Source organism: Lynx rufus, unplaced genomic scaffold (genome assembly GCF_022079265.1).
Source record: "Lynx rufus isolate CCGP_SWC_20201006 ecotype Redwood Valley unplaced genomic scaffold, mLynRuf1.p SCAF_6, whole genome shotgun sequence".
NCBI classification, from domain to species: domain Eukaryota; kingdom Metazoa; phylum Chordata; class Mammalia; order Carnivora; family Felidae; genus Lynx; species Lynx rufus.
Window position 1 is genome coordinate 83,792,408 of NW_025814878.1, and position 13,398 is coordinate 83,805,805.

A 13,398-nucleotide genomic window follows, 5' to 3' on the forward strand; every position below is an offset into this window, starting at 1 on the left:
CATTTCTTTTCAAATGAACATCATACACAGAATTAGAGGCAATGTAACCAGAAATCCATTTTATCTGTAATCCTGCATACCAATGGTTTTAATCAAACCAGTGGAAAAGTTGAGAGAAAACTTATTTGTTTTGAAATCTGTTATTGGTAGAACAAACGCAAATACGGACTGATTCAAATTCAGAATGCCCAAATTCCATCCAGAGAAAAAGGAGTTAAAACTACACTTCTCAGAGTTGTCTTTCTGGTTGAATGTGAACCTGCATTGCATCTAGAGGGTCACTCCATGACTCACCAAGTAACATACTAATAATTTGCTGCACATGGAAAGATTTCTCCCAAAGAATCATAATTAGTCACTGCCGCTGCAGAAAACTTAGTTGCTTCCTTGCAAGGCTTTTTTCTGTTGGACTGAACTCTAATTGTGTTTATTTACAATGTTATTTGTTATGCCCCAGGTATAACTGTACAGATAATTCAGTCTTTCTTCCCTAAAAAGTGGAAGCTTTATTCATGAGGGTGTGAGTAAGAGCTCACAACTCACTGTTGTGTTGAACTAAAAACAAAACAAAACAAAACAAAACAAAAAACAAAACAAAACAAAAAAACAAACGATTGGTCTCAGACCTCCTGAAGGAGATGGGGTGAAATGAAAGAAATGGGTCATCCTGAGTGATAGCATCACTACCCAAGTAGGCGTGAATGATGTTTTCTGTGAGATCAGGTAAAGTAGTTAAGACAATAGAGCAAATAAATTAATGTTGGTAGAATTGCTATGTGTAATTGTTTCCTTTAGTGTCTGGGAGGAAAGAAATCAATGGATTTCTTCCAAAAATAGTTCTCTAATTGAACAACAGCATTTTTTCTTAATGTAGCTATAATTGAATATTTATTTAGAAGCAAATTGAGATCTTGTGCAAATGAAGAACAAAGCATGCATTCCCAGTCATCATGGCACTCCTTTAATTTCATGTAATGCTGATGAACAGTACCATTAAGTGCAAATAAAGAGAGAAGACAGATTAATTTTAAAACGACCCATTCTATTACAGAGACTTCAATTTTTTCTTCTTCTTATTTTTTTCCCTCAGTCTTAAGGCAAGTCATGATTAGTTATAAAAGAATTGCAGGGCTATAATCAGAGACCAAAATTGTCTTTTCTAGTTGTTTTGAAGTGCATAATATGCTAATAAGCTGTTCATTAAATTGGTATTTTCTATTTAATTTAAGAAAAGGCTCTTTGTATTAACAAAGCTTGTTTGACTATTTTCATAGAATGGGCTATAATCACATTTTTGGAATAATTTACAAAGATTGTAACAGCTTATTACTTCGTAGCTTACCTCAAAGTGGGCAAAATTAGATCTAAGTTTTTGTATAGGACTGCTCCAAGAACAAATACCGATGATTCATCTAATTCTAGAAAGAATGAAATTAAAAATATTAGTGAAACGACAAGAAAAATACTGTCTTATAAAACTTTAATCTGCTCATTACTAGGGGATTCCAGTACTTGCTGATGCAAAGCCGAGTAGAAGAAATGTTTTCTTAACCATGCATGGGACAGATAAGCCCACACACCATACATATTAATGGTAGCTCTAAAAGATGTGTTTTCAGTGGCTTTGTGTCTTATGAAGTAACCTTTCTTCACCAGGCTGAGACCAGAGGCAGCTGTAGGTGCAGCTAAGGAGCTTCAGAGACAACTTTCTTTTGGAGTTTAAGATATATGGTCAAGATCTCCAAGGTAAAAATCAAGACTACAACGTCACTGTTGAAAGTAGCCATTAATTTTAGAGGCTTTTGAAGATGTTCTTGAAACTTAATTTTTTCTTAAATTTGCCTTTACATACCAAAATAATAACTACAAACCAAAGCAAAATTAAAAATGACTGTAGAAAGTGGTATGTTTCCATACCTCAAATTAAAATATTATGCCACATGCTTTACATTGGGATAAAACTGACATTACTGAGACTTAATTATGTCAAGGGCAGATCTATAATTTGCATTTTTCCATTTTAATAGGTCCTTTCCACCAGTAAATTCAGATTTAAAGACTATGTGTAAGTCTTCTGTATTTACAAAATTAGACCCATGATTGCAGACTAAGTTGTTTAACATAAGCAGATTTGTATCTAGTGTACTATTAAATAACCTTATTAGAAATGTTTTGTTCAAAGCTCAAATTATGTCACATATTTACCTTTTGATGATACAGGAGTAAAAATGCTTTTTGGAATGACTACCCTATCTTCTGAGTTTCTTGCCCAGTCAACCATTCCCTTTCGTCCTTTCATTGGGAAGTTGATGTCTGTTAGAACAGATGCTGCAGGAAGCTTCTGAATGCTAGCCACTATTAGAAAAGAAGTAATAATGTTAACTAAGATCTTTCAGTGGAATCAAAATTGATCAAATTACACCTTGCAATATATTCAAAAAGTTTTGAGCCAAATTATATTTATTAGAGCTACAAAACAGACTTATTTCCTAATATTAGACAATAATCATTAAGGTTGCCAATTCTTTTACTTATCAATTTAGATTTCTATTGCTTTCCCCAGGAATCATACACATGGTCAATGGGGTGTATTCTGAGAGCAGCATGTACTGCCACGCGGTTGTTCAGAGTTGACTTCCATTCCAATGGTTATAAGTTCATACTGTGTTTTTTGCTAAGCATTTTGATTAACACATTTGATTCACAGACTGAAATTTGTGTTTATATCTGAACTTTGTTCTCGGAACAAATTTTCTGCATTTACATGTGAATGTCATCTTTGAAAGAAATTTTTCATGGATTAAATGGGGTACCATGAAGGCATGGAAAACAAAGGCATATTACTCTTGAAGACAGAACTGTCATAATCCAACGAATAAAGCACCAGTAATGCTATAACCACAGAGACAGTGTAATATGCAAAAATATTTATCAAGTAGATTAATAACACAAACTTTTTAAAACAGCCCCCTCCATAATTGAAAGTAATAAATGGATACTTGGAGTGTAGAATTGTGTCTTTACTTGCAATAAGTATTTTAATATATATTGAAAAAAGTCATGAATGATATGTTTGGTAATGCCTGAATTTTTTTTATTATATCTAACAATTATATATGCACACATATATACATATATACATACATAATAAAATTATAAATACTTAAGTACCTATTGATTATATACATTTTCAATTAAGAAATGTAATTTGTACAACTTTTACAGAGGTTCATACTTGTTCTACATGAAAGTTTCAGGTATCTCATGGAGGATTTAAATAGATAATGAAAAAAAACTATAGCAGCCATTACAATAGTAAGCTAAAGTAAGAAACCATTCAGCTCCTCATAAGTGGATTTCATTCTGAAGAAACTTGTAATTCAAATCGAGAGAATGAAAATTAGAAATTTAACAATATTAGTTGTATAAATATATTGCAACACTGGCTTAGTTCCAAATTGAAATGGTTATGTATTATCGTACTTTACTAAAGCTCTTTCGGCTATTATAGACATCCATTATCAGCATAGGATGAAATTTCATTTGGCCTGTAATTTGACATAATAAGCTTAAAAAAGGATTTTGCCACTAAATGTTGAAAGAAAGAGGGTGCTGGGTAACACATAAATTAGTTATGGATGTTACATGCTGGTTTTGAATAACAGCTATAATTATTCTGCTTTCTTTAATTTTTCAAACAATATAGTCTTTGTTGTCCATAAATAACCCAGTTCACATGTCCTTAAAGGTCCAAATCCTCCACTGCAATTAGATGGACAGGTCAGCAAATTGGTAGCACATTCTTTCTTGAGGGTCCTATAAGTTTTATTTAATCTGCAAAATTAAATTCATTTACTACCAAATTCCTTGGCTCTCACTTTGGTTTTCTTGATATTTAGAGGAAATTTATTTCACCTCTTTGCTCTAAAAATTGATGAAAAGAAATGAAGATGTTTCTGACTGTCACACAATTGGTTTCTGTTATAAGGGAAAATAAATAAGAGATAAATTGTTGAACCCTGAAGTCTAATAATTCCTCTGTTACTATATTCCTTGGATAGAAAACAAAAAACAAATGACCAAAAAGAAGCAGTAACAAATGAAGGAAGCACATTCTTTACCAACTCTATCACTTTATCCTGAATAAGCTCTAGTCTAATGGCATGTCCCTAAATATACAAAAATGATAGAATTAAACGTGCATGCATCTCATATTATGAAATGCACTCATTCTTCAATCAATGGTACACTGGCTATTGAATTATGACTGTATAGGTTATATTGTACTTTTGAACACAGTCTAGATTAAACAAATATAAAAATCAATTAGGATCAGCTTTTAATTTGTGCAAGAAGTCCTTTAAATTGCAGTCTTGAGCACAGGGAGTACATGAAAACAAACACTTATTCATTGATTTTAGTAGAAATGTAATTCTTAAAGTAAGATTATATTTTCAATAAATGCATTATAAAAAAGGATATGACTTCATAGGCTGATGAGATTCAAATGTTAGTCTTCAAATTATCAGTGTATACACGTTCTTTAAAATACAAAATATAATATTACATCTTTACCTTAAAGCTACCTAGGAAGATGCCTTAGATGACACTGTGGTTCTTCATGATCCTGACATGATTAACAAGAAAACCCATTTCCATATAGCAAAAATAGTTCAAAGATGACTTTTATTTCCTCCTTCTTTCAGTCCCTGTACCAGACACTTGGACCAATCCAATCCTCAATCTCTTCCCTCCTTCACTGAGTTTGAATGTCCAAAACCTTTAGGTAAAACTCAGATGCAGTCTTTAGGGAACTGGAAAGCTCAGATGTTAAGTGAATACCAAAGAGGTAGGATTAAAAGTGAATGCTTTAAACTATGCCAAGTTTATACAAATATGTGTCCAGTGCTGACAAAGGAACATAAATGCAAAGCATAAGTGCATAGTCTACACTCTGTTTCTGCAGTAATTGCTGCATTAAAACCAGTCATTGTGGGTGGTTAGATAATAGAGCATCTTTCCTCAAAAACTGAGAAAATGCCTTTCTTACAGAAGATTAAAGTGCTTAGAAGAAACCACAAAGGACACAGTGTCCCTGAACAAATAGGCACATCTCGAATGCTCCAAGAATTATCCTAAATTCACTGTATCGTGTTTTCATTACAGCACTAGATTTGATTTCTTATGCAATAAAAATAGGTGACTCATCACTGATAAACCTTGCAGCAAAACCAGCTGCACTTTCATTTTCCAATTTTAAAACTTTCATTTTGAGTTTGGATATGCAGCATAAAATTCCTCCTCATGAGAAAGCATAAGGAATCCTTGCAGACTCTAAAAGCACAAGGTCGGTTTTTTTGTTTGTTTTTGTTTTGCTTTTGGTTCATCAAAGCAGGGTGGAGCTTTGAACCTTGTCCCTGAGGAAAATCATGAGGTTTTAGCATTTTGCCCTAATTGAGGTTCTGGAGAATGGCAACTCTGTCATGTAATGTCATGTCAGGTAATGTGAATGGCCCACATACAAAAGCTCGGGTTAGTTAATATGATGCAGCAGTTGCATCATGGACAAGAATGGAGGCATGTAAAAGGAAAAGACTAGAGAGCCAAAGTACACCGATGAATGCTGGAGGGATGAGAAAATGGGCAAATGAGGGCTAACAGGGAAAACCCATAGTTTTCCAGATGGCTTAAGTCTGGACTCTGAATCTGGCCTGGGATTCAAATCCTAATATTTTAGAGTATAATATCTTGTTTATTTGTTTGTTTGTTTGTTTTTCTGGGCCAGTCGCAGTTTCTCTTTCCTATTTTGTGTAATTATGGAAAGCATACCCTACCACTCCCAAAAGGCTCCTTTTAGAAGATAAATTTCATGTTCATCTTATAAATTGTGCAACACTGGGCATTGCCTAACTTCTTTGTGCCTCAATTTTTTCTTCTGTAATATGGGAATAATATTATCCACCTCACTGAGATGCTGGAAGATGAAACTAGTTACTATATGTCAAGAGGTAAGTCAGATGCCTAGAACAGTATGTGGGTAATGCTGTGTAAGTGTTAGCTATTATTTTTAAAAATTTTTAAACATTTATTTATTATTGAGAGACAGAGAAACAGAGCATAAGCATGGGAGGAGCAAAGAGAGAGAGACACACACACAGAATCCAAAGCAGGCTCCAGGCTCCGAGCTGTCATCACAGAGCCCGATGTGGGGCTCGAACTCACGAACCGTGAGATCATGACCTGAGCCGACGTCAGAGGCTTAACTGACCGAGCCACCCAAGTGCCCAAAAGACATTCTTTTTTGATTGTGCTTCAGTGACTTTGGCATGAGATTATGTATTTAAAAGTTTATGTTGGTTATCCAAAGGTAGGGATTGCATTTAACCAAAGGTAGGGATTATACTTAAAATAGAGCTCATCCTTTAGTACTTAAATGCGTCACCTAGGGAGCTAAGGTTCCTTCTTACTCATTCTCTTTCCTTCCTTCCCTCCCTCTCTCCCTCTCCTGCCCGCCTCCTCATTCTCCTCCTCCCTCCTGCTGCTGCTTCTCCTTCTCTCTCTCCCCACCTCTATGTCTCTCTCCTTGTCTCCCTCCATCTCTATCTCTGTCTCCATCCTTCTGTCCCTCTCCCTTTCCTTTTCCAATAGAATCTTCCAGAGGGAAGAGGTTGGGTTCTCTGGTTATTCGGCCACACAAAGTCAGCCAGGTTAAAAATCTCAGTTGGAAAAGAAACTTACTGCATCCTAGGTGACAGATTCAGTATTGCCATTGCAGCCAAGGCCACAGTCTGCAAAGAGAACTTCAAAAGCACTACCCTTATGCAATGACCTAACTTAGTGCAGCAATTCACATCGTATAAGTGAGTAGCGGAAACTCCCAAACAAGGGAACCTTATCATAAACAAAAGTGTAGATGGATACAGAAAAAGAAGTTTAAGAGATGCCTTAAAAGGGATATTGACGTTTCCAAAATATTTAAAATTTGCATCATTTTTCATGTTGATTCAGAGGGAACAACTTACAAATTGGGTCTTGACTCATCAATATGAGGAAATTGGCTAGTTATCAAAATGGATTTTCTTGTGGAAAACATCACTCAGTATTACTAGATAGTCACTCCACAGTTTTGATGTCCCATACGAAAAATATGGCAGGGAAGGAAGTATGCACTGCATCATTGTGTTAGAAAGCAACAATTAGTTTTGTTTGTGTACCTAATGCAAGCACAGAGGGGCTGAGCAAAGCCTACATGTAGTGTTATCTGTTGGCATTTAGCAGCTTAAAAAGTCATGGTTTTTATATTTATATAGAAATGCTGAGTGCTTTATAAAATACTGAGGGCATTTGGGAGGGAAAGGAAGGACAGCTGACATTTACTGAATAGTTGCCATGACCTTGGCATTTGTTAGACATTCCTTAATCTATTCAACAAGTATATATCAAATATCTTCTCTGTGCTAGGCACTGTTCTTAGCACAGCACTTAGGCAAGTGCTTTACACGTGATATCTTATTTAATAGTTAAAACAACCCTTATTTAATATTTAAAGCAACCCTAGGAGGTGTCATTATTATCAGTATCCTCATTGTTATTATCCCTACATTCATTTACAAATGAGGAAGTAGACTCTGTTAAAGTGGTAACATTGTGATTCAATTCTCAGTTTGCCTACTCAGAAGTATATGATTTTGCACTGTGTGGTGCAGTTTGATTTTACCTAACAAATCAGCAGCAAATTTACTTTGTCTTACTGTAATATTTTTGCACTAAATATAAAAGACAGACATAATAATTCAATGAGAGGAAATGAAGCTATTCTCACGTGTCCAGCAAGAGATCAAAACTAGATACTACTGAAGAATGGTGATATCAAAAGGGCAAATAGACACGTACTTTAATTTGTCCAGCATATCTTTACGTTCTAACATCTCCATGAAAAATCACATTCCTGTGAGTGGTTTACAGGAAACAGACAATCAAACAGCCAGTTTTGGTTGTTTTTCTCATTACCCTGTCTCCCCCATTTACTCTGTCTCTTTTCCCAAAATGCCAAGATTGGAATGCTGAGAGCCCAAGAGAAAGAACAGGTTTGCTAGAAAGTGGCGTGCAGCCATGACTTCCCAGGAAATGGAACCACTAGGCAGGGGCATCTGAAAGGACCCAGTGCTCTGACAGCACCTATCAGTTCTATCCCGCCATCACCACTAGAGTGAAGCATCCCTACGTCCCAGGACCAGCACACAGAGATTTAGATGAGAAATACTCTTCTCTTTAGGAATTTACAGATTTTTCTTTTTAAGAGAAAAAGTAGGATCCTCTGATTTTTTTTAAAAGTAGACAAACTAGACGGGCAGTCAAAAAAGGACCTATATGGCATATTGAGCATACTGTTTTCAACTTGTTACTTTTTAATGACTTACTATGTATAATGAAACTTTAAATACTTAACCATTTTGCATATTCCTTTCCAGCATCAAAATTAAAAAAAAAACTTGCAAATTACTTTTGAATCATTAGCTTCAGACTCTGTTTTTTATCCATTGGCTGCTTTGTATCCAAGCCTGGGAGACTCTGCACAGCAGGGCACATTCTTATTCCTGCTCACAGTACTTTTGCCAGATTTTAGTGTTCTCCATGGAGGACTCCCGTGGCTTGCTCTCAGGTCACCCCTACTTCCCTAACATGTAATCATGCCTATGCACATGGTACATCCATAGCCTACATGTGACTCTCATTAAAGCTAAATTGTCTCAACCAGGAATTGGCAAATTATAGCCCACAGGCCAAATCTGTCCTATTAGTTATTTTTTGCATGGTTTGCAAGCTAAAAATGGTTTTCACATTTTTAAATAATTGAAAAAATTCAAAAGAATAATAATATTTCTTGGCATGTGAAAATTACATGAAATTCAAATTTCAGTGTCCACAAATGAAGTCTTGGAATACAGCCACAGCCATTCATGTACTTACAGTCCAGGGTTGCTTCCATGCAACAATGGCAGGGTTGAATAGCTGCACTGAACACTGTATGGTCCACAATCCTAAAATATTTACTGTTTGGCCCTTTGCGGAAAAAGTATGCCTACATCTGTTCTGGACATATGCTGAAGAGCTATTTTTAAATATTACAATTTACCTTTAAAGAGAAACACATTCTAAAAAACACATGAGTTTCTGTACTTATTCTGTTATCTATTACATGTTCTTCCCACCTTTTTTTTCAGTACTACACTGAATATAGTGGGGATATTTGAGCTGATTCCACCATTTTTCTTTTAGTTTTCAAAAAGAGTATGAATGAGTGTTTTACAGTCTTACAGAAACAGTCATTTAAAAAAATGTTCATCTTCTCTACAGAAGTAGTTCATGATTTTACTCCTAACACGAATGAAAAATAAAATGTGATATGGTTAATCATTCTCGTATGTATACCTGAATAGTAAAAACAAATCAATATAGAAAATTTTTTAGGAAAGAAGTTTTCCCTCTTCTCCCAACCAGTTAAATTAAGAACAGAATTCCTTCAGAGGAAGGATCATCAGATGATAATGAACTCAGTATTGAGACAGAGAGAGAGAGAGAGAGAGAGAGAGAGAGGAAGAGAGAAATATTTTGTACATGCAACATTATTAACTTCTTTCTCTTTATATACACACATATGCATGTGTGTGTATAATAAGAAAGTTTTGACATTTAAGGGACTTTCAGTATTACTAGTGAAGAATTAGACAAGGACCTACTAGGAATTAGGCACCAATGCAGGCAGCAAACAACTAAAGCCAACAATTCAAGGACTTCCCAAGATAGTGACTCATCCATTCCCAGAAAAGTAATAGCAACAGACAGTGCTAAGAGGTGAAAAGGGAAAAGAGATCATTGTAGACCGAGAAATTCATTCTGGAAATTCATTCATCCAACAAATCTCTATTGAGCCCTGAAAATATTCTAAGCACTATTTTGATACTGAGTATTTAGCAAGTGAACAAGAGACACAAAGTCTTTGCTTTTAAAGAGCTCACAGTGGGGAATACATGCAATTAGTAAGGGAACAAACAATTCAGATAATGCTAGATTGAGAGAGGTGGCATAAAAGAAATAAAGGATGAGATGGAACACGCTTGGCTAAAGAAAGCTTCGTTGAAGAGGTACAGTCTGGGCTGTGGTTTGACAGTTAAGTATGGCAAAGGGAAGAGGAAACTGCCTATGCTCTGCGAATCTAGAGCCTGCAAAAGGTGTGTAATGTTTCATACATATCAGAACAGTAGCATCTGGGTAGGAGGAATGACATGAGGCTTTAAAGGCATGAAGCAAGGAAACTTAATATGTCCTAGAGATATAATTACATTTCTAATAGGACAGAAAGGTTTAGGCAGAGAAATAGGAGAAAAAGCAAAATAAGATATTGTAGGCTAAGGGATCTAGAGCATGATCAAATTTAGAATTTGAAGATATAATTAGATGCCTTCTAATTAGAAATAATAATTGACAATGTGGACATGGATAAGTCCTTCTAAAGAGAGAATATAATGAGCAGATTCATTTATTCAGCAAATATTAATTGAGCACCTATTACATGCCAGGCACAGTTATGGGCACTGAAAATAAACCGGTGAACAAAAAAGTCAAAGTCTTTGCCCTCAAGGGACTGGCATGATATCTGGGATTGGTGTGTGTGTGTGTGGGGGGGGGTGGATAAAGACAAGGAACAAATATAACTAGCCAGAATGTCAGTAATGATAAATGATATGATAGATAATGAGTGAGGTTGAGAAGGTTTACTAAATAATGAAAACTTCTTTGGTAAGCTGGCATTTTTGCCAACATCCACAAGAAGTGAAATGGTGAGTTATGCAGATATTAAGAAGATAACAGGAAAAAAAAGCTGAGAAATGTAGTTTAGGAAAGGCTCACTTTAGGGGGTAAAGAGAAATAAACATAGAAAGACATCAAAAATTATGGGGTGCCTGGGTGGCTCAGTCAGTTAAGCGCCCTATTATTGATTCCCGCTCAAGTCATGATCTTCTGGTTGAGATATCAAGCCCCTCATCAGGCTCAGTATAGAGCATGGAGCCTGCTGGGGATTCTCTCTCTCCCCCCTCTCTGCCCCTCCCTTAACCCTTTCAAAATAAATACATAAAGTTAAAAAAAAAAAGACACCAAAAATCAGTGGAGAGAGAGAAGAAAATTGCAATCATGAACTAACTTAAGAATGGAGAGATGCATTTTAATAAGGAGAAAATGGCTTTATGAGGGGTCAAAGGTTTTATAAAGATTATGGAGAAGAGCCATTGGTTTGGTTTTAAAACAAAATGGAAACAATACTCTAAGATTAGTTTCAGGACACGATCTATTGTAGAGGTTGGTAAACTTTTTCTATAAAAGGCTCAACAGTAATATTGTCAGCTTTGTGGGCCATTAGGCAATTACCCAATTCTGCTGGTACTATATGAAAGCAGCCATACACAATTCATAAATGAATGGTCATGCAAGAAAACATGATGTTTAATCATGTTTAATTGTCTTCTGTGATCAGTATTGTATTTTTTTTAATTCAACAAATGTTTATTGGGCAGAACTCTTGATTTCCTACCACCAAACCACTGTCTTCCCCAGTGTCACTCACCTTAATAGAAGGTGCCACCATTTATTCAAATGTTTAAACCAAAAACCTAAAGGTCATCTTTACTTATGGTTTTCCTTTGCCTCCTATGACATCCATTAACACATGCTCTCAGTATTATTTCTAGAGCTAGAACATGTCTTAAAACCCTACCCTTCCCTCCATCTTCATTCCAATACCCTCTAGAAACCACCAGAATCTCTAACCCAAATGAATTCAAGAGTTGCCTAACTGGCCTTCTTGGTTCTATTCTTTTCCCCTGAATTTATTCTCTCAGAAACCAGAGTTATCTTTTAAAAAATATAAATCAGATCATGTTGTTCCCTTTCTTGAAATAATTCAATGGCTTGCCAGTGTTTTTGGAATAAAATCTAAATCTTATACAATAGCCTACAAGGCCCTGCATGGGTTGGCTTCTCTCTCTGCAGTCACATTATACATGGCTGCTTGTTTACTGACCCAGATCAAGTGGTACAGGTCTTTTCTTTTCCACCACAGGGCTTTTCCTTTCTAACGAGAACATTATTTTCTATTCTTATCCTTGAGTCTCTGCTAACTTGGTCTGTTTTAACTGCCCTAGCTAAAGAAATTCACCACCACCCCTTCCTTGCCATTGCTCTCTATTATATCATCCTGTTTATTTTCTGTATGGCCCTGCTCACAGTTAAAAATTGTCTAGATCATGTAGACTTGTTTCTTGTCTGTTTTTTTATATTAGATTATAAGCTCAAAAAGAAAAGGTATTTTCTCTATTTATCATTGTATGAAAGGATCCTAACATACAGTAGGTCTGACACAAGTCCTCACATATTTTTTATTTTTAATGAATTTAATTTTATTTTTAATGAATAAGGTCTACCAAAGACTCAACACAAGGAAATAGGGTACAATGTGATCACTTTGTGCCCTGGAGACAAAAAAAAAGATCTAGTTTTCCAATTACTTTGTGATCTTTGGCATGATATTTAATTGCTCTTCAGTTTGACCATCTGTAAAAATCAATAGCCTTTCAGGAGGATTAGTTGAAGGCAGTTGGTTCATTCCCTGTACATAGTAAGACACAATATATGTCAATTCCCTTTTATCCTTTATCTCAACCATTCTCTGCCTTGGGTAAAATATGATAGAAGATCCAAAATTAAGAAAAGACAAAATCCTGACACAGAAAGAGATTACAAGGGAGACAAGAGATTACAAGAGATTACAATAAGACATTTATTTCACATAAATATCTTAAATATGAGCCAAATAGGTAATAAGAACGTTTCCTCTGAACTCCAAACCTGTCTACTGAACTATTCAATTCACTGTCTTCAGGAATCTTAAATGTAGCATATCTGAAGCTTAACTCTTGATTTCTACTCAGCCAGCATATAAATATGCTTTCAGTATGTAGTCTTCCCCATATCTATAAAGGGGACCTCCACCCCACCCTTTCCCCAAGACAGAAAATGGGAAGTTATCCTTGACGTGTTCATATTTTCATCCCCAGAATCTCCTTCATCATTGTGCTTGCTGTTTCTCTTCCAAAACACATCTTAAAGTTGTCTTTTCATCTCAACTATCTCTACTTTGACTGCTACACAATAATCCATCAAGTCTTTAAATTAAAAAAGTCACTATATTCATTGCTCATTCTTGTGCCACTTTACACACTGCAGTGAGAGTATTTCTGAAGCAGAGTTGAATCATTTTACTCCCCAGGGAGTTCCCATTACACTTGTATAAAATACAAAATCTCTCCAGGGTCTCCATGACCTGGTATTTGACTTTCTCTT

At 35.5% G+C, this 13,398-nt stretch overlaps 1 protein-coding gene across 1 annotated transcript in view; it reads right to left on the reverse strand.

Moving 5' to 3' along the window:
- Positions 1–13,398, reverse strand: part of ADGRB3 (adhesion G protein-coupled receptor B3) — a 732,350-nt gene that overhangs the window by 314,632 nt on the left and 404,320 nt on the right. Inside the window, exons 12-13 of the mRNA XM_047102403.1 lie at positions 2,206–2,355; positions 1,343–1,418 (exon numbers count right to left, since the gene is read on the reverse strand). Of these exons, the coding sequence (XP_046958359.1) occupies positions 1,343–1,418; positions 2,206–2,355 (226 nt within the window). The remainder of the gene's footprint in view (positions 1–1,342; positions 1,419–2,205; positions 2,356–13,398) is intronic.